This window comes from Polypterus senegalus, chromosome 13 (assembly GCF_016835505.1).
Source record: "Polypterus senegalus isolate Bchr_013 chromosome 13, ASM1683550v1, whole genome shotgun sequence".
NCBI lineage: Eukaryota > Metazoa > Chordata > Cladistia > Polypteriformes > Polypteridae > Polypterus > Polypterus senegalus.
In genome coordinates, this window is record NC_053166.1 from 107,166,123 (window position 1) to 107,188,667 (window position 22,545).

At 39.5% G+C, this 22,545-nt stretch overlaps 1 protein-coding gene across 2 annotated transcripts in view; it reads left to right on the plus strand.

The window, feature by feature from the left end:
- The window catches only part of ppp1r12c (protein phosphatase 1, regulatory subunit 12C), a 252,081-nt gene that overhangs the window by 53,870 nt on the left and 175,666 nt on the right, over window positions 1-22,545 (plus strand). For both annotated transcript variants that reach the window (XM_039773835.1, XM_039773836.1), the window contains exons 4-6: window positions 16,189-16,351; window positions 16,512-16,656; window positions 20,355-20,429. In XM_039773835.1, coding sequence (XP_039629769.1) covers window positions 16,189-16,351; window positions 16,512-16,656; window positions 20,355-20,429 — 383 coding nt within the window. The remainder of the gene's footprint in view (window positions 1-16,188; window positions 16,352-16,511; window positions 16,657-20,354; window positions 20,430-22,545) is intronic.

Genomic DNA, 22,545 nt, shown 5'->3' on the forward strand with positions numbered 1-22,545 from the left:
GTATTTTATATGGGCAGGCACCAAATATAAGCAAACGCCCAGCCGCAGCCTTGTCTACATATGAACTTAATTTAAAGTGTAGGTTTACATCGCGGCTTTGTTTCCGGCGAAGTAGAACTCGCCTATTGTTTCGCTGCCTTCAATTATATATATATAAATGCATGTTTTGTTTTGAGGTCTTCCTGGTTTCGGCGTACTGCATGATTACGTGGGAGGCGGAGAGGTCACACTCGACTCTACGGCTAAGCCTATTCCATTTAAATGAGAAAACTGCTTCCAGTATGACCATTACGCAAATTTCGAGAGGAAACCCAAGTCCAACTTTTGTAAGGAAGCTGTAAGGAATCAACCTGCCAAATGCCTTCCACCCGAAGTGAGAATTAGTGAGTGAGTGAGTGAGTGAGTGAGTGAGTGAGGGCTTTTCCTTATTATATAGATATATATATATATACACACATTACATCTACATATCTATATACATATCTACAAATGCATATATATATGTATGTATGTGTGTGTGTGTGTGTGTGTGTGTATATATATATATATATGTATGTATGTGTATATATATGTATGTATGTATGTGTATATATATGTATGTATATATATATATATATATATAAAAGTATATATATATATATGTTATATATGTATATATATATATATATGTATGTGTGTATATATATATATATGTATGGCAGTGCGTATATGTATATATATATATATATATATGTGTGTATATATATATATATGTATGTATATATATATATATGTGTGTATATATATATGTGTATATCATATATATATTATTATGGTGTATATGTGTATATATATATATATATATGTATATATATGTATATATATGTATATATGTATATGTATATATATGTATATAGTATATATATATATATATATACATATATATATATATATAGGTACTTGTGTGTATGTTTGTATGTGTCTATGTGTATAGCTTTGGTCAAGGAAAAATAATGAACATAGTCTATAAGTTATTAAACAAAACATTAACGCTTTAAGAAGTATTGTACATTGAGTACTACTGAGTGGTTATGTGGTAAACCACATTTTAAAGACTGCGTAACAAAACAGGTAAGTAACCAACAGCAGCTAAAATGTATATGGATCATCTCTCTCAGTAGATCCCTTTTTGCGCGCTACCGGTTGCAAGTAGAAATTCATACTTCTATGTAACGCCTTCAAATTTGTGCGCTCTGGTAATGCGCTCACCGCAATTGAAGAAAAAATTATTTTGTGCCCCACGGTTAAGAGAGAAAGGCTTTGGTTTGGGATTAAAGGAAAAGGTGCGTTATGCTGAAAGCGCCTTTTCATAGTATATGTAGAGAGATGTGTTCGGCTTGATCTATGATCTTTTGGCTACAGTCATGTGCGGCCCCGTGTAGACTGGTGAGACGCCCCCGCCACAATCGGCTGTGAAGGCATCTCGTCAGTCCTACCTGCATATGCGGTGTCTGTTATAATCAGCTGAAAATCGATAACGCATATACGCGCAAAAAGAAAGTGTGAATCGGCCTTTTTGGGTTATTTTGCCGCGGGTGTAGAAAAGGGTCCCGCGTTTGCGTACCCTTGTCTGGGCTATGCCCGAGGATGAAAAATAAAGTGTCACGGATCTGCAGCGCACAGTCAGCGCTCTGGGTCGTGCACAGCTAACGCTATGCTCTGACTTTTGCTGGGCAGGTGAGACCAAGAAGTTTTGCAGACACGTCTATGATATCAAAAGTCTCAGCCTTTTTGAGGTCATTCAGTATATTAGTATATATAGCAGTCACCTACTGGAAAGCGAGAAATAGCAAAGTTAAAGAAGTAATGAAAAAGAAAAGTAAGTTTGATTAATAATAACGAATATTTTACTGACATTGTCATGAGGGGTATATCATATATATATTCCCGCCCAAATAAGTCACTCCTCGCCGGGCCAGCTCTTACTTTTTTACCGCTCATTTAATCATGAAGCATAGTGGCGAAAAATTATAAATGGAAGGAGGATGGCTTACCAAAAACAATTTATTGATGGCTAATCGATTATTCATATAAAGCTTTGTCTGGTGATCTGTTTTCCTGCGTTAACCTCATATTTTTCATACTTTCTTCTCAAAACCGCGGTGGTGAGTAAAAATGTGAATCGGGATGCTTCTCGATCAACGTAATCGTGTACCAGGAAATCATGGCTGACAAAACTCCCTTGCTTTGTACCAAAGCGTGACAAACAAGTAGGAGCACATGTACCAAGCTTCGTACAAGCCAGCTAAGAAAAGCGAAAGATTTTAAAAATAGCGTGAACACGCTTGTCAATGTGGTCTCGTAAGTAGTGCCTGGAGGATTCAGCGTGTGTTGAAAACTCAGGAGACACGGTGTATTAACTTGAGGTAAATGGGAGGGAGTATTACGACGCGACTCCTCACCCGCTTTAACTGCTTCAATCCCCCACAAACACTGCTCCTTTGAATTGCATGGGTTAATATCTCTTTCACCTGGCCAATTTTTAACTTAGTTACAAAGTGACCAAACTCTCATCCCGCGGCCCTCTCATTAAACCTCAGGTCCTACATTCCTGTGCATGAAACAAAGCTGTAGCCTGTCTGCGAATTAATTTCGCTTAGGCTTACACCTTGCTTTCTTCCTAGGTAGCAGCACTCATGAATATGGTAGTATATGCCACTCGCCGCTTTAATGTTTCGCTTCAATTATATAATGCATGTTTTCTTAAGCCGCTTTTGTAGTCTCTCCTGGTTTCACGCATCATGCTGATAGTCAGTTCAATGTGATTACGGAGGCTTGATGATGTCACAAAACTCCTCCCCTACTGCCTTTGCAGCTCTACTCCATTACAGTTAATGAGGCAAAAATACCTCCAGCTATGACCATTAGGCTTAGAATTGAATGGAAACCTGTCCAACTCTTTGTGGGTAAGCTGTAAGGGACAGAGCCTGCCACCCCCAGCCTTCTCACCAGAAGCTGGAGAATTAGTGATGAGTGAGTGAGTGAGGGCTTTGCCCTTTTTATTAGTGTATAGATATGGTGCCCCTGGTAGAATAATTCGGCCTGCCAGTTTAGGAGGAAGCAGTGTAAGTTAAAGAAGGCAACGTAAAAGAAAAGGAAACATTTCCAGCAACAATATAACATGATTGTCAAAGCAAATTGTTTTGTGTATTTGGCGGCATGTCTCCAAAGTTTCTTTCGCCTAGCTGCATCACTGTGAAAATGTACCACCTACTCTGATGTACCTTACGCTTCTCTCACAGCTTCGGATTGCTAAGCACATATACATATACACACATACATACATACATATATATATAGTTATATATATATATATATATATATATATACATACATATATCTTCATATACACACAATATATATATATATATATCTACATCATATATACACATACATCTTCATATCTACATATCTATATACATTCATATATACGCTGGTTACATACACACACACACAAATTATAGAGAGGAGTGTGTAGTGTGTGTGTATATATATATATATATATATATAATATATATATATATATATATATATATACACACAATATCACATAATACATATACGCTATTATGCGCCTGTGTATAGCTTATATATGTAAAATAGCTTGGCTACTGAGTGCAAGGGAGAAATAATAAAATATAATCTATAAGTTATTAAACAAAACATTAACGCTGCTACAGGTACATTGAGCACTACTGAGTGGTTGTGGGTAAACCATACCTAAAGACTGTAAAATACAACAGGTAAGTAACTACCAGCAGCTAAAATGTATATGGATCATCTCTCGGTAGTAGATCCTTTGAAAGTATGCCACACTCCACGGCCGTGTGGTATAGAAATTACATTTTCTATGGAACGCCTACAAATTCGTGCCGGTAATGTGCCTCTACCGCATTTGGTACTAGTTTTGTGTCCTCTGCAGTGGGCTTAAAAAGGCTTTGGTTTGGGATAAAAGGAAAAAAGGTGTAAAGAAAGGAAAGTTGCCTTTTTCTTTTATATAGTATAGAGAGATGTGTTCGGGCTGACGCTTATGATCGCCTTTGAGGACAGTCGCGTGGGTCTTGTGTAGATTGGTGAGATATCCGCCATTGACCGGCTGTGATGGTACTCATTAACCTTCTACTCGTGTCTTCATAATCCGGTGAGGATCCTAATCGTGATACGTGCAAAAGAAAGCGAATCGCCTTTAATATTATTTCTTTGCCGTGGTGTATGAAGGTCCTTGTTTGCACTTGTCTGGGCTATAGCTCAGGGGATGCTGAAAATTAAAAGTCAGCCTTGACTTAAGGCAGTTTAGCCACGCCTCAAAGGGCCGGCATTAGCCATGCACGCCAGCTGGCTGCTCGACTTTGCAGGGCAGGAGATCCGCAGTTTTGCAGACACGCTCATGATATCAAAAGTCTCAGCGCCTTTTGGAGGTCATTGGTCTATATATATATATATATCAAAATTCCTACCGCAGCCGTGGAGAAGTAGTGTGTTAAAGAAATAATGAAAAGAAAAAAGGAAACATTTTAATAATAACGTGAATATTGATTGATATTGTCGCGAGTGTTGTTGTCATATATATGCCTGCCTAAATAAGTCACCCTCGCTTTGTTCTTCTACTTCTTTATTTACCGTCGGCCGACCAATGGCTAGTGGCTTAAAATTATAAAATGGAAGGAGGATGTGGCTTTACAAACAATTATTGATATTTAATCGATTATTCATAAAGCTTGAATTGGTGATCTGTTTCTTCTGTGTTAACCTCTACATATTTTTAATCGGTGTATTCAGGAAATCATGCATTGATTAAAAGCTCCCCTTTGCTTGTGTAAATGCAAAGTGTGATTAAATGCATTATTTTTAATCACATTATGGAGCACATGCATCAAGCTTCTCAGCTGTGCTTGTGCTGTGTTAAAAAGGAAAAGATTTTTAAAATAACGTGCACACGCATTGCCGCAATGTAAACTTTTGTAAGTGCAGTGCCTGAGGATTCAGTGTGGAGAAACTCTATAGAGACAGTGCTGTGTATTAACTTGTGGATTTTCCTGTGGAGGCTTTGGTGGCAGTCTGATCAATTGCTTCGAAGACGCTGCTAGCTGCAGATCTCAGCTCAGACCCAAATGAGATGAATGGGGGGGGAGATGATGACGGACTTAATTCGCTTTAACCGTCAATCCCCCACAAACACAGTCTCTGAATTGCATAAGCATTACCCTTCGTACCTACAGCTCTTAACTTAGTTACAAAAGGATCAAAACTCTCGCTTATATCCCATGCCCTCTCATTAAACTTCTGTATCCCGTGATTACCCAGGGTACGTAGCGGTAGCCTGGTGTCTATGAACTTAATTTCTGCGCTGATAGTCAGTCTGTCGGATTACGTGAGAGCGCAGATGATGTCACACGTAAACTCCCCACTTTATTCCAGCTCAACCCATTACAGTTAATGGAGAAAAATAATTCCTTCCAGTTATGACCACAGTAGGCGAATTTCAAATGAAACCCGCCCAACTTTGTGGGTGTCAAGGCATGAGCCTGCCAAATTTCTGAAATACCTGGTACGCAGTTGAGAATTATACGAGTGAGTGAGTTAGTGAGTGAGTGAGTGATGGCCTTGCCTTTTATTAGTATAGATAAATTATATATAATATATATATAAATAGTATAAAAATATATGATATATATATATATTGTGATAGAATAAGATGCTTGCTCGTGACCTTCTTGTACCTCAGTGACACCCCACGCCAGACACCAGATAAAAGTCCAATAATTCGATGCTACACACACAGTACAAAGCACTTCCTCTCCACCTCCAATAACAATGAAACAATCCTCCACCCCAGACGCTTTTAGCCACCTGCTCTCCCCCAACTCAGCTCCCTCGCCTGGGAGCCCCACAGTCCTTTATATTCCCCTGACCCGAGGTGCTCCTTCCCAACACATAAGTCCTTATTCCCGGTCAGGGTAAATAAATGCTTTTTCATCTCGAAGCCCGGCCGCCTTCCTATGATCTAATCCTCCGGGTCATAGGGCGCGAAGAACTCGTCCTCCCTGCAGCCTCCTCGTGGCCCCTCATGGCATCCAGCAGGGCGCATAAAACTACATGGTCCATAATTCTTCGCTGGTCTTCTGGGGACCTCCATGCTGCAAGGAGGGCTCCACCTGGCGGCCTGGGGGTATTGGCCGGGTACATGGCCGGCCATATCTTAGCAGTATCCCAGCCCAGGGAATTTATAAAGATTCGGAGCCTGCCTGCCCCGAGAGGAAGTCTTCCTCCAAGAGTGACATTCTCGTTGAGCCTTGATTAATCTGAATATCTTGGTCCCTGGAGAACCTAGGGGAATATTATTCCAGTTTGATATCTTGTCCCCTCTCTCCATGGACAGTATCAGCCAAATGTGGCCTAACCTTCGCACCTCGTAGGCACTGCCTCCGGCCCTCCGTATCTCCCTGCGGGACTGAAAACAATTAGGAAATGTTAGTCCGGGCCTTTGTTTTGCTGGGAGTGAAACCCCTGCTTCTAAATGGTGCTCTTTCTTTTGTCAGGAGACCCCGCTTTATTTTCGGATCTCCTGCTTGATCTGGGCTTTGTCCACAGTCTGAGTCTTCTACTAGATGAAGAGAGACCCTTTACTGTCTGCACCCCTTTATTTTTATAAATTACCGGGTGGCGGCGCTCTTTAGGCTGTCTTCGCCCCGGGAGTCAGCACTGTGTAGCTGCCCCGGATCGATTAGGCCCTTCCGCTGGCCACCTGTTATCGTGACCGCCTTCTCTGTAGGGCACGATCCACTTGGCACCCGCTATGGGATTAAACGCTGGGCCCATGGTCACTTTGCTGGCCCCTTATTTCTTATTATATACGGCACCGCCTACCTGTTACCGCTAAATCAATTAAGACAGGTGGCTCCTCGGTGACAATCGCAAGCAGGTACTCATTTAATTTGTTCATAGGCTTTTCAGCCGCCTCTCTCAAGTCTGCAACGCATCGCCTGATTGTTTGCACCACCTGTAAAACTGCAGCAACGGGCTGAAGCAACTTCTCCAGCTCGCGGCACGCCCAAAAATTTATTCAATGCAACCGAGGCACGTCCAGCCATCATTAGCTCTTACCCTCCGCTGGGAGCCAATAAACAACGGCCGCCTCCCGCATCGGTATCACAGGTCCCGAAGGAGCTCTGAGATTTGAGTTCTTGGGAGGACCAGCTGGTGCCGCTTTGGCTGACTGCAATCAGTCTGCATCAATTTGTCGACAGACCGACCAGTCATTTCCGACCTCCTTACCTTTGTAGGGAGAGCGGTGCTTCAGCCATCTCCTTCCCTTCGAAAACCAAGTCCGCTCTTTTCTTGGGTGAAGCTCACAACAGCTGAACATGGAACGCCACCTTCCTGAATCCTTCGTAGGTCACGGTCCCTTGCCGCACCCGTACGCGCGAAGTCCTTCGGGTTGTTGCTGCTTGCCTGAACGAGAGCGCCGCCATCGCTGGTTTGTCTTCTGCCTCCCGCAGAGCCTTCGGATGGACATCTGGGAGGTATGTACATGGGACATCATGTGTTAAATTAAAAGATTATAAAGTACATTCCCAGCACATACCTCGGAGACGCCTTCCTCCGGAAATCTCTCCCAAACTCTGTAGCTGCTCCATGGCTCGCCTTGAGCTGCAGCAATGTCGAACGCTAGACCTCCGCTGTTGCTGGCTCCTGCTTTGTCTTCTTCCCATGACGGACTTGATAAAGGTGAGGTTTCTGGCATTTTTCCTATGTGGTCGTGGACGCTTCGTCTTCCGGGGTATTCTGTCCACACAATAAAATTTTTAAATACAGGTCCTCTACAAACTGGACGGCCAGAGAATCCTGCCGAAGCTACGCCTAATCAGTGATAGAATAAGATGCTTGCTCGCACCCTTGTACCCCTCAGACACCACGCCAGACACCAGATAATAAAGTCCAATAATTATTTATTATAATAATAATTGTGCACAAAGCACGCCCTCTCCACAATTCTCCACAACAATGAAACAATCCTCCACTCCTGACGCTTTAGGCCACCCTGCCTCTCCCAACTCAGCTCCTCGCCTGGGAGCTCCCACAGTCCTTATATATTCCCTGACCCGGAGGTGTTCCTTCCCAACAGTCCACAAGTCCTTATTCCTTCCGGTCAGGGTAATATAGTTGAAGTGGAATGAAATAAAATACTTTGTATGTGTGTGGATCAGGCTGCCTTCCCTCAACTACAAAGCTCTCTTGCTAATCAAGCTAAGCACAGGAATCTCTTGTGCCGCCTTCTGTGAATATGAGTTTCCCACAGCTTTATTGTGAGCCATGCAAGATTTTTAAAATAATAGAAGAAAAGTGTTGGCAGATGTTTGGCACTTTGAGGAAATTTCTGAAAATGTTTAGAGCCATTCAACATTGTTTTTTACATTAACAGTGTCCAGCCATTGGACGATGGATGGTGATATCAACCATCAGCTCAGCCCTAATGTGGACTTCTCAATTACCTTTAAGACTTATTTATATACAGTGGGATGCAAACGTTTGGGAAACCTTGTTAATAGTCCTTATTTTCCTGTATAAATCGTTGGTTGTTACGATAGCAAATGTCAGTTAAATATGTCATATAGGTGACACACACAGTGATATTTGAGAATTGAAATGATGTTTATTGGATTTACAGAAAGTGTGCAATAATTGTTCAAACAAAATCAGGCAGGTGCATAAATTTGGGCACAGTTGTCATTTTATTGATTCCAAAACTTTTAGAACTAATTATTGGAACTCAAATTGGCTTGGTAAGCTCAGTGACCCCTGACCTACATACACAGGTGAATCCTATAATGAGAAAGAGCATTTAAGGGGGTCAATTGTAAGTTTCCCTCCTCCTTTAATTTTCTCTGAAGAGTAGCAACATGGGGGTCACAAAACAACTCTCAAATGACCTGAAGACAAAGATTGTTCACCATCATGGTTTAGGGGAAGGATACAGAAGGCTGTCCCAGAGATTTAAGCTGTCTGTTTCCACAGTTAGGAACATATTGAGGAAATGGAAGACCACAGGCTCAGTTCAAGATAAGGCTCGAAATGGCAGACCAAGAAAGATTTCGGATAGACAGTAGCGACGAATGGTGAGAACAATCAGAGTCAACCCACAGACCAGCACCAAAGACCTACAACATCATCTTGCAGCAGATGGAGTCACTGTGCATCGTTAACCATTCTGCGCTCTTTACACAAGGAGATGCTGTATGCGAGAGTGATGCAGAGGAAGCCTTTTCTCCGCCCACAGCACAAACAGAGCTGCGTGAGGTATGCTCAAGCACATTTGGACAAGCCAGCTTCATTTTGGAATAAGGTGCTGTGGACTGATGAAACTAAAATTGAGTTATTTGGGCATAACAAGGGCGCTTATGCATGGAGGAAAAAGAACACAGCATTCCAAGAAAAACACCTGCTACCTACAGTAAAATATGGTGGTGGTTCCATCATGCTGTGGGGCTGTGTGGCCAGTGCAGGGACTGGGAATCTTGTCAAAGTTGAGGGATGCATAGATTCCACTCAGTATCAGCAGATTCTGGAGACCAATGTCCAGGAATCAGTGACAAAGCTGAAGCTGCGCCGGGGCTGGTTCTTTCAACAAGACAATGACCCGAAACAGTGCTCAAAATCCACTAAGGCATTCATGCAGAGGAACAAGTACAACGTTCTGGAATGGCCATATCAGTCCCCAGACCTGAATATAATTGAAAATCTGTGGTGTGAGTTAAAGAGAGAGCTGTCCATGCTCGGAAGCCATCAAACCTGAATGAACTAGAGATGTTTTGTAAAGCGGAATGGTCCAAAATACCTTTAACCACAATCCAAATTCTCATTGGAACCTACAGGAAGCGTTTAGAGCAGGGCCATTCAATCGGCGGACCGCGGGCCACATGCGGCCCAGAATCAACCTCCGAGTGGCCCAGCCCGTGGTTCCGCCCATAGATAATAAATTAATATATATTATTCATAAATTGTTATTTAATATAATTTAATATAAATATATATATTATATTAATATAAATATATAGTATATTAATATAAAGTATTATGTCTATGGTCCCGCCAAAAACGCGCATTCTTACGTAAATTACATAGCCTGCAACACGCAAACAATGCAGAGCGTGCCGGTAGTAGCTTAGATTACTATCAATATGTCTTTCTCAACACTGAAATGTAAAATTGCCAATGAAAACCGTAAGTTTAACCCTGCCTGGACTGACAAATACTTGTTTATTTTACCGCCACATCCAAACGCCAAACCGATGTGTTTAATTTGTAATGAGTGCGTTGGAGTATTTAAAGATTACAATGTGGAGGCATCATGTTGAGAAACACCACACTTTTCGCACCAATTTTCCAGAGGGATCTCAAGAGAGGGCTGCAAAAGTGCAGAGTTTGATTGCATCTTACAACCGGAGCAGTACTACCATGGTGCGGTCATTCACAGCCCAAGAGAGAGCTACTGCAGCATCCCTTCGTGTTTCCTGTATACTGGCAAAAAAGAAAAAGCCATTCACAGACTCTGAAACCGTGAAGGACTGTATGCTGGCTGTCGTGGATGAGGTGATAAATGACGATAAAATTAAAATGAGCGTGGTATCTGCTATAAAAACGCATTCCCCTGTCAGATACTTCAAACATTCGTAGGGTTGAAATTCTTGCTGCAGATGTGTATGAAACGCTGTTAGGAGACCTGATGAAAGCTGATACTATGTATATAGCAGTAGATGAGTCCACAGACAAAACTGATACTGCTCAGTTGTGCATATATGTCCGTTTTTTTGATGGCAAATGTTTCTGAGAGGAGCTGCTCGGCCTACTGCCGTTAGAAGGACACACAACTGGCGATATAGTCTTTGGGAAAATTTCCGCCTTTTTTAAAGACAGTGGTCTGGATATGAAGCATGTATGCATGCTTGTGACAGATGGGGCTCTGTCCATGACAGGGAAAGTGAATGGTTTGGCAGCACGTTGGTCCGCTGTTGCACCTCAGTTAATTTCCTTACACTGCATTGTGCTTCAGGCGGTGTTGTGCGAAAACTAAGCGGGCCAAAACGACAATGGACAGCGTTATGGCTATAATTAATTTTATTCGCCCACATCAAGCCTCCAACACCGCTTATTCCGCATGCTGCTGTCAGAAATGTCTGCTGAGCACCACGACCTTCTTTGCATAATGACGGAGCGTGGCTGTCCAAAGGCAAAGCACTGGAGCGTTTCTGCGGTCTCAGAGAAGAGATCATAACTTTCCTCTGCGGCACCAAGCAAAAAAAGGCAGAAACGCACTTGAGTCGCATACTGGACGACAACTTCATGGCCGATGCCTGCTTTCTGAGCGACATATTCAAACACCTGAACGATCTCAATTTGGGACTACAAGGCAGAGACAAAACTGTCATCGACGCGCATTCCAAGTTAAACTGGACCTTTTCGCAAATGATTTGAGCACAGGCCGAATGCTGCATTTTCCGACACTAAGCAAATGCATCTCATCCCCCGCACAAATCACAGATGTGATGACAGATTTCATTGCGATGTTGAAAAATAACTTTGCTGGTCGATTGGATGGACTTGATCTGCCCACAGAGTTGGCCGTTTTTGTCAGAGACCCGTTCACTGTTGCAATAGAAGGGGACTTATCCGCCAGAGCTAAGAAACTGGTCCCTTCCATTGACGAGGGGAAATTCACACTCGAACTTGTTGACATGCAGTCATCTGTAACCATGGCACTGGAGCTTTCCACTAACGGGCCTGCAATGTTTTGGACTGATGTCAACGCACGTCAGTTCCCTAACATTAAGAAAGTAGTGATCGTCATGCTCAGTATGTTTGGATCAACATATACATGCGAGTCAAGTTTTTCACACATGAACTCCATAAAAAGCAACTCTCGTTGCTCCCTGACTGACCATACTCTCCACCAATGCCTTTCGAATTACATTGACAACTTACGAGCCTAAAGTCACTGCTCTCGTTCAAAACAAAAAATGTCACTTCTCCCACTAAGTCAGCAGGGTAACTGTAGCCTACAATACATCAATATAATGTGGGATGCGTAACAGAGGCATGTCTAATCACACATGGTGATTTAAAATATGTTCCCTCAGTGTTGTTATAGTTGTGAATACTGTGCACTATTTTGTTTTATGCACTTTGTGATCAGATAGGTCAGATATGTAGCCTAGGTCAGTTTTTTTTCTTTTGTAAGTGGAAAAATAGGGGCTACCTCAGATTCTGTTAATTCAGCTCTTTTTGTATGCACCTTTTGCTCTGCAAACTGACCAAAGTTAAAAGAGAAACAACGAATAAACCTTATGTTTTTCAATAAATTCGTTTTTGTTGGTTTTAAAAATTGTCATTACGAGCTGCTTTGCCGCTAAAATGACTGGCCCAGCTAACCTTCTTGGTTTGACAATCTGGCCCAACTGAATTTGTAATTGAATAGCCCTGGTTTAGAGGCTGTAATTTCTGCAAAAGGCGGATCTACTAAATATTGATTTCATTCCTTTTTTGTGGTGCCCAAATGTATGCACCTGCCTGATTTTGTTTGAACAATTATTGCACACTTTCTGTAAATCCAATAAACTTAATTTCATTTCTCAAATATCACTGTGTGTGTCTCCTATATGATATATTTAACTGACATTTTTTATCGTAACAACCAACGATTTATACAGGAAAATAATGACTATTAACAAGGTTGCCCAAACTTTTGCATCCCACTGTAGCACACTTAACAGCATTAAAAATACAATTAATCAAGCAGCGAAGGCCGGTTTTTGCCATTCGTCCATAATATTTACATATACACAAACAAACAGCAGTGTCTTGGAATAAATTGGCACAAAGTGATACAAATAAGAGTTTGTATGACAAATGTCTAAGCCTTGCTGGCTTATGCAGATGGGTCATTAAACAATTCTAAAATAAGGTAAACATTTCTTATTGTCCAATACTGCACAAGACTATCAAATGGAATCAGCAAAGTCTTAAATAATTCACAGATCAAGTCATCTGTGGCTCCTCTTCATCCTGGTATAAATCCAGTCATACATCCTGTCTTTTGGCCAAAGGTGTTGTGCTGTTGAGTGGCGTTTTCCATCTTCTGTGACACTTCTGCCAATTCTGTATCATCACACATTCATACATTTTATTCTTTTTTATATTTAAAGAATGTGTTTCAGGATCTACTATCCGAGTGTTTGCCTCTTATATCAAAAAATATTTTTCTCTGACTACTTACTATGAAAAAATAATCCAGAGTGTTTTAGAGTTTGTAAAATACACAGTAATATTGTAATTCATTTTAGTTTGATTTCATTTAAAACTTTTGCATATGTTGTCATTCATTAAATGACTGTGTTTTTCATAAAGATCAGTTCTCATAAACTGTGGTGTTTGGTACTGGTGTTAGAGCTAGAATACCAAGGGGCCAGGACTAAAAAATAATTCTGATACTGCCTTCTGAAAATAATCACTAAGATATATATATATATATATATATATATATATATATATATATATAATATTTTTTTTTTTTTTAAATAATGAACATAGACAGAGCTGTGTCCATAAAATTATTTTTTTTTTCTGTGCTGCAGAACACAACATATAAAACAGATTTTAAAACTACATACTGAATTCAAATCATTAAAAGCAGGTTACTGCTTTGAAAACCAGGAAATGAAATTGCCTCTTTGAGCAGAGTAGAATCCCTAATGATATTACACTATGGGAGTTTGTTGCTAAATACCAAATGTTACAAAAGGGTGAAATGAAGCTACTTAATGCCAGGAGGTGATTGTCATACACAGGAAATAACATTTGGAGCTGGTGGTTTAAGGTAAGTGCATCATGTATGAAGTAAAAACTCCAGCCACTAGGCAAACTTTATCAGCATTGTTACTGTTCCGGCCTCAATCTGAATGACAGCTAAATGTAAACTATTAATTATTCTGATTAGAAAATGTGGTAACCTTTGATTTGTTTATGGTTTATTTGCCACTTTATTGTATTGTCTCTCAATAGCCATATCTTTTCCTTATTGCCAGTTTTTGTCTATAACTAAGTCTCAGTTTTTTGTCAAAGGTGTCTTTTGATACTGCCTTATGCAAGGATCACAGATGCATGCATTTGTTACTTGATACTCAAGTTTTACAGAAAATTATAGACTGCTTAAATTCCAAATGTAAATTGAATAATTAAAGTGGTAATGAAACCTCCAAAATATCTGCAATGTGTAGCAAAACTGGTGCAACCAAGCTATTGACCTAGCTTTTCCTGTTTTTGGTGGTAACAGCCTTTTTTAAGCACTAAATTTAAAACTTAAATTTTAATGCAGTGGGATGTACTAAACTTCTTTTTTTTCTGGTATTTGACTCAATGAGATATTTTAAATCGGTTTTACCTAAAAGATTGTTTTTATTTTCTCATACTATATGAAGCTGAACTTGCTGTCTGTCAGGTGTGGTATATGATGTCAAAATGTGCATGACTTTCAGCTGTTACAATCTCTTGCTATGATTGTTCACCACCATGTGCACTGTGCATCACTGTGATCATCTTTTTTTTATGAATTTCTGGGTTTTTGAGCTAAAAGGCAATTCAGACTACATATTTTCTGCCCACCTGAAGTATATTTGTGATCCTTGAATAAGCAAAATGTAGGTCACATGCAGTTATTTATTATTCCCCATTTGTGTTCAGTTTTGATTATGTACCCAGTGAACAAGAGGTGGTGCTATCCAGAACATTACCAAGATATACTAGAATATACAGAATTAAGCAATTCAATAAATAAGAAGGCAATTGATAAATACTGGGTTTATTACAAAAGGAATATTACAAAGCTATGTAGTTTATCTGAGCGTAATTATGTAGGTCCACGTCACTGCCTAGTAGAGATGTTGTCTACTTAACCACCTCAGATTAGTGAAAAATCACTTCTGTGCCTTCTCTCTATCAAGCCTGGCTTTTCTTCCCTTCTCTAACCAAGTGTTCGTCCCAGTGCATTTTTTACTCTGCTCTCATTGGAATTTGGTTAGAGGCCGCTTTAAACTAGGGTTGCATTTAGCCAGACCTGCAATTATTCTTAGGATTGGGACAGGTATGAAAGTCTCAAGGCCTTCACACCAAAATGTTCCCTGGTTGGTCCTGACAACACTACACTCCTTTAAAGGTTACATAGTTTGCCTTTCTTTAAAGACCAAGAGAGTTTGATCATCTGAACTTCGGTATTATGAGCTGTACCCTACTGAGGTGGAGTGAAACATCAAGTGTCTTGCCTGTCCCAACTTTTCAAAGGAACTGCGTGATGTTGTCTCTCTTTTTCAGCCTAACATCATGTGCTACCTTCTGTCAACATTGAACCATTCACACCTTCTGTGCTTCCTCCAAGTCTTCTTTTTCCATTTAGAAGTATCAGGCGTCTTAGACATCTGCTGGGTCTCCCACCCTTTATAATTCTTGGGATTCATACTTCCAGATTCCTATCAGGTTGTTTTTTGTTCTTACTCTGTTATTAGTGCCTGATTTTCACCCATACATTTTCCTTGAGGGGCTACTCAAACACACACAAGACAAAGTGAGCCTTGACGGTAGCCATTATCCATTCAATGGAAAGATTGAGTAAGGCACCAGTATTAGAACACATTTTGTCTTCGTCTCTAGATTTTTCTGAGCCCTGTCCCCTCAATGTGCTGCCTTTTTCCTTGATAAACCCTTCAGATTACTCATCACACTAGTTAAAGATGATCTGCCGTTAGTTTGTTCACCAGTGCATTGAAGATCTGCTATTAGTTTAATCTTTAAGCCCATTTATCAATTTTAACCTTTCTTACTTTAAACATTGCACAAAATCCATTTGTCTGAATGAGCATTGCCAGTATCTCTAGAAACCAAGCTAGGTGAATGGCATAACACCACTATGGATAAATACTCTGTATGACCATAAACAACTCTAGTAATATGTAATTTGTACTTTCGTGATTTTTTTTTTTTTTTAATAAATGGACAGGTACGACTTTGGAGAGGGTTGGAGGGGTTTGATTATATTTGATTTTATTTTTTATTTTTTAAAAATGACATGTCCACTCTTGCATCCCTTTTTACATTTTATTCCAGAGGTTGATGTTGCTGCAGTCAAGCGATTAGAAGAAGAGCAGATGTTCCAGGATGCCCAACAGTGGTTATGCAGAGGATTTATACCTTCCAATATTAGGCATCCTAAGACTGGAGCTGGTCCACTTCATGTTGCAGCCGCCAAAGGTTATTTAGATGTCATGAGGTGAGTGCTTTGCTGGATGGTAATCATGTCATTGCATGAATCTCTTGCTTCTTTTACATAGGGTATCTAGTCATATAGAAAATGAGCTAGAACACCACTGAAGAACTTGAAGTGTAGATTGCCTAACCTAACTTTTGTGTGTCTCTCTTTTTTCCCTCAGGCTTCTTTTACAGTGCGGTTTTGATGTAGGTGATCAGGACAGGGATGGATGGACACCTCTTCATGCAGCTGCACACTGGGGTCAGGCTGAGGCCTGTCGACTACTTGCTGAAAGAATGTGTCCCATGGATGCTCTCAGCAATGCGGTATGAAGGGGGAGGTGGGGGGCTTGTGTTGCTAATTAGATTCATCTATTCCATGATACACCTTGTCTTCTTGAATCCACTGTTTTTATTGACAGTTGTCTGCGTGTATATTATCATTGCAAACTTTTCTACTCACAGTTACCAAGTGGTAATTCCACAGTAATTAAGAAACAATCAAGTTACGAGAAAAATACAAATTGAAACTTGTTACACCCTGCTCTATATAATCATGTATGTAAACATTAATAATATATTAGTAAGCAGTATTGGATGTATCGAGATGGGCTGGGATTAGTGTAATATAGAATACACAGTAGTAGTGTGCAATACAATCATAGAAATTTGTCAAGTGGCAGAAATTTTCATATATAATTTTTACAGCAGTTCAGCACATCAGGAAGTCAACTGACGAGAAATAAACAGTGGGTTTTCTTGATGAAAATGGAAGGACCAGTGGAACGTGGTAGTTGACCAAAAAGGATGTGCCTTTACTTTTTTTATAAAAAATTATACTTTGAGTATAGCTATACTGAAATTCTGGCACATGTGCTGAATCACATGCATTCATTTGCAAGTATTGTATGTTGCTATATGAATATGAATTGTGTCATTCTCCTCCAGACAACTGTATAATAATCACCAAAAATAAGTTATGATCACTTGTATTTTTCAGTATATGCAATTAAAAAAAATAATGTGTAGTAGTCAGAAAACTATTGGTGCTAAAAAAAAAGTTTATCAACTCTCCTGAAATTGTATTGCAAAGTTTTTGCACATAAGGAAATCAAAGTATATCCCTGCTTGCATCAATTTGGTGTGGATGTGGGGAAAGGAGAACACGTGAGGTGGCACATTGTGAATTGAGCAAGCTGCATGTAAATTGCACAGAGGTGGCTCACTCGCAATGCTTCCATAGACAGGCAGACCCAACAATATGCATAAATGTGAGAATGAGCTGTAGGCTTTCTTTGCAAATGTGGAAGGAGAGTTGAAAAATAATACCGTAGATCCGTTATATAAGCGGAGAATTTCGTCCTAGATTTTTGGCTTGGAGTTTGGGGGTCGGTTTATACAACGAGTATCGTTTCAGATTCAATATTTCCAGTGCAATGCCGGTTTTGCCGATGAATACAGAAGTAAATAATGACGAAACCACAGAGCCATCTTTCAGATGAAGAAGTAACTTTGCATGCCGGTACTTTAAATTAAATAATTTATTCAAAAAAGTGTTTTAGTTGTTGATTTTATTAATAAAATTTATAATAAATTATCGGGAAGTTTAAAATGAAATTTTTTGTTTTGATTTACGACCAAAATGCGTACTTAAACGGATGCGGTCCGTGTATCGCTAGCGATTGTAAACAAACAACCGAGAGTGTTAGTAGCATCAGTCGGAGCCCAGATACATGTGTTTGTGAATGTAATTTCCGTCATTGCAGTGATTTACCTATATATATATATGTATATATATAATTCATTAAGACCATGCAAGCAAGACACATAATTGCTAAGGAAGGAAGAGAAGGTTAAAGAAAGCGATCGCAATCGAAACGAAAATGGACATTGTATGGAAATATCTCTTCCCTTCCTGCAGCCCAAAGATGTCAAATTAAATGGTGAGTACAGTATGAAATTGTTTCTAGAATAGAATTCCTTTTATTGTCACTATACGCATCTACAATGAGATTAAAAGCAGCTCCTTCAGTGCAGAAAAAAGTTCTGTATAGGGCTTGTATGGTTGTTTTTTAGCTTTAGCATAACGCCGGATCTGCGGCCCCGCTTCTGCTTTCTTTCCCTCCTCCGTCTGTGTCGTCTCCTAGACCCGACAACAATCCACGGAGAGCCCACTGGTCTCGCTATGTTGTCTGGGATGATGTGCGTGTGATGAAAAACAAACGAAACAGATGTCTGGCTCTGGACACCGATGTCTATAAGGTTCTGAATGGTGTAGCGGATGTTCGCCGAACTGATCGTGCACAAACAAGGACAAAAAAAGTACAAAACAACAAAAAGTGCACTGAAAAGGAGAGCCCTGAGCGCTGCGACCATGCGTGGCGCCATGCTCCTAGCTTAATCGAAGTAGGCTAGGCACTTTTTATAACTTTTTGGTTAGTACATTAGAAAAATTATTGGTGTTTTGGTAAATTATGCACATTATATTATATATCAAAAATGCGGCAGTCTCAAATTCTCGCCGATAAACATTATAAATATACCCGAAGAGACACTTTTAAGGAAATTTTAGAAAATTTTGCTTGGAGAAGGGGGTCGGCTTAAATACCGGTCATCAGCAAATACACGTAATTTAGTAGGTAGAGAAGGGGTTCGGCTAATATACCGGGTCGGCCTGTATTCCGGGATCTAAATTAAATCAAAATGGAAAATGCAAAAAACTGGAACATTTGTTGAAGTCCTACTTGCTGAGAAAGATTTTAGTGATGTCTGTTAATTGTAGTAGTAGAATGTAATTAAAAAACTTATCCAAAGTAAGGCTTGATTATCTAAATGCATCAGTTTGAGGACTTAATGTAAGTTGGCCGTGTGTTTAAAGATATTTATTTGAGTAATGTTAGTTTTAGTCAGTTGTATTAACTCTTAAACAAAGATAAATTAAAAATGCTGACTTATAGCGTGAGTTATTTAGTCTGTTCTTTATAATCTATTAAAGTACAGATTACATGTATCACACAGAATTACCCAAGCCAACTTGTTAATTACTTTGATTTTAGTATTGGAGCTTTTCTTTATGGATTATGGATGTACAAGTCTGCAAAAAATGCTTTATGCTGCTTAAACTGGCAGCTACCTATTAATTTAAAATGTGTTAAAAAATGTAGCTAAAAGTTTAAACTGTAGGGCACTGCACAAGAGGTTTTGCATCATAAGCATACAGGGAATATTGTTTTAAGCAGAAGAATGTTTTGGGAAGTTTACACATTCATGACAACATTGAGCGTGCATGTGAAATGATTCTTTTGACAGTAGATGATGTAGCAAGTCATTTGCAAATCAGCCGTAGCTCTGCCTATGTAATAATCCTCGACAGACTTGGATTTCAAAAGAAGCCCTACAAGGACGAAGATTCACGCCTGATGAAGTGGTGAAGACAGCGGAGCATTCGTGGCTTGCAGCTTAGCCTAAAACTTTTTTTTTTTTACATTTTTATTGAATTTATTAAAATCAAAAAACATTCCATTCAAGCAAGTCAAGTTTTACAAAACTAGGTTTGAAACAAATTAACATTTTTTGATGAAGGAATATGAAAGCTTGTTGATTAATGGACAGTATCTTTTTTTTAAATACTGCAGTCTTTTTGATTTGTAATGTGACCACTTTGAAGATGCTATGGAAAGTAAACATTAAATATTTTACCAATCATTAAAAATTAACAATTTATCATTGTAGTTCATCTATGCATTTAATGCACTAAATCCAGTTCACAGTTGTGATAGCTGAATATGTCCTAGTAGAATCAGGATTTATGCAGGATACAAGATTTGAAATAAATGCCATACTAAGTAATGAAAAATCAGTTTGTTCTTTATCAAGATCGAAATATGTTTTTTTTTTTTTTTTCTTTCACCCTTCACACAAGATTTTTTGACTACAATAAGAAAGGGAAAGTGATGAATTCATGGATTCATAGATGGGTTCTAGAGTACCAAGTTAATTTAATCTAATTCTGTTGTATGTTTCAGGGTCAGACCCCTTTTGATGTTGCTGAAGAGAACCTCCAAACCCTTCTTACAGAACTGAAACAGAAGCAGGCTGATGTGAGTTATTTGCTGTTCTTATTGTAGTCTTAAAACTGTTTTTCGGTAATGTCTTTCAAATCAAATCTTGTTGAGTATGCCAGTGGAAGTTTATGGGTTACCTGTAATTTCAGTAAAATTAATCCGTGCAATTAAATTATTAATATGGGAAATCTTTTTCTGCTATTGAAATTTGTTTTACCTTTTCTGTTTTATAGTCAAAATGTAATTTACTATTTTGAATTAGTTTGTAGTTTTCCTGTTTGACTTATAGTAAAGCATTATCGTGAAGTAATGTTAATAAAGTACTTTACAGGACTGTAAAAATACCTTGGCAAAAACAAAAGCTATAAAGAACAATTTTGTCAGTGTATGCATGGCATAACATGCAGGCATTTAAGTACTAAGTTAACTGATATGAAAGTTGGAGCATTTCACATTTTTATTTAAGAGTCAGTTATTACATTTTTGATTATTAAATGGTTTTGTAACAATGAGTAATACAGTGAAACCTCGCGACTGTAATTCATTCCAAAACTGTGGTCGCAACCTGATTTGTTTGTGACCCGAAGTAATTTTCCCCTATAGGATTGTATGTAAATGTATGGTTCTGGACCATATGAACTGTATGTAAATATATACTTTTTTAAAGATTTTTAAGCACAAAAATAGTTAATTATACCATAGAATGCACAGTGTAATATTAAACAAAATGTAAAAACATTGAATAACACTGAGAAAACCTTGAACAGAGAAAACTAACATTGCAAGAGTTCACACTACAGCCTTATGAACCGCTCACTGTAAACAGTTTTTTTTTTATGAGTTTTAAGCACAGGGGAAAAAAAATGAACATTCGAAAAATCCTTAATTTATACAAAAACTAACCATAAACAACCAAGAAAACTAACCTTGCATGAGTCGAGTTCTGGCATGAAGGCAGTGAGGAGGAACTGGGTGGAGAGGAGAACATGTGCGTAAATCACTGGCGTGTACAAACCGGAAGGGAAACTGGCTTGTTTGTCACCCGCGTGTGTGGTCGTGAACAGATGCAAAAGTTTAGCAAACTTTTTGGTCGTAACCCAATTTGTACATGTTCCGAGATGTTTGTGACCCGAGGTTCCACTGTATCTATACTAGTAAAAGGCAAAGCCCTCACTGACTGACTCATCACTAATTCTCCAACTTCCAGTGTAGGTAGAAGGCTGAAATTTGGCAGGCTCATTCCTTACAGCTTACTTATGTAATGGTCATAACTGGAACCTATTTTTCTCCATATACTGTAGTGGACTTTAGCTCGATGGCCGTGGGGGGCGGAGCTGCATCTCACATCATCACACCTCCCACGTAATGACGTCAACTGACTGTGAACACAGTACGTAGAAAAGAAGGAAGAGCTCCCAAAGAGCGCTGAACAAAAATGCATACAAGCTTATTCATAAGTGCAGCTACTGCGGAAACAAAGCACGGTGTAAACCGTAAGTTTAAATGAAGTTTATGGGCACGCTCCCGCTGCCGTTTGTCATGCCTTCGTCGAATACTTTATTGGCGAGATACAAGTTTAATGAGAAGACATGAGGTATAAACGAGACTTTGGATCACTTTGTAACGAAGTTAAAATTGCTGTAGTGAGAAACTTTTAAGTGCCGGTTCTTAGCTAACATTAAATGAAGCCGTGGACATCGCAATATCACACAAGAGAGCAGCTCACGTGAACTAACTAAACGCAGTACGAGTGATCACTTCCATGCATCAAACCTGTTCAAAAAATGCATTACACAATTGACACGGTAGGAAAAGAATATGCTCCGAGCTAAGCTCCACGGCTAACGCGGTCTTGCGTAGGCAACTTCGTCACGCTGTCACCAAATACTCACAGAAAAATCCACAAGTTAATACACACGCTGTCTCTAGAGTTTCTCCATACTCAATTTATTCCTCGCATGTCCGTTATACCCTCTGATCTCCCATTTCAATTCAGATGCCTCCAATTTCCAGTAAGGCTCTGCTTCGCGATGAGAAGTAAGAAGTCTCAGGGACAGACGCTACAAAAAGTTTGCCATTGATTTCAGGCAAGATTGCTTTTCTCCTGGACAACTATACGTTGCATTCTCAAGAGTGAGCTTCGTCATATTAC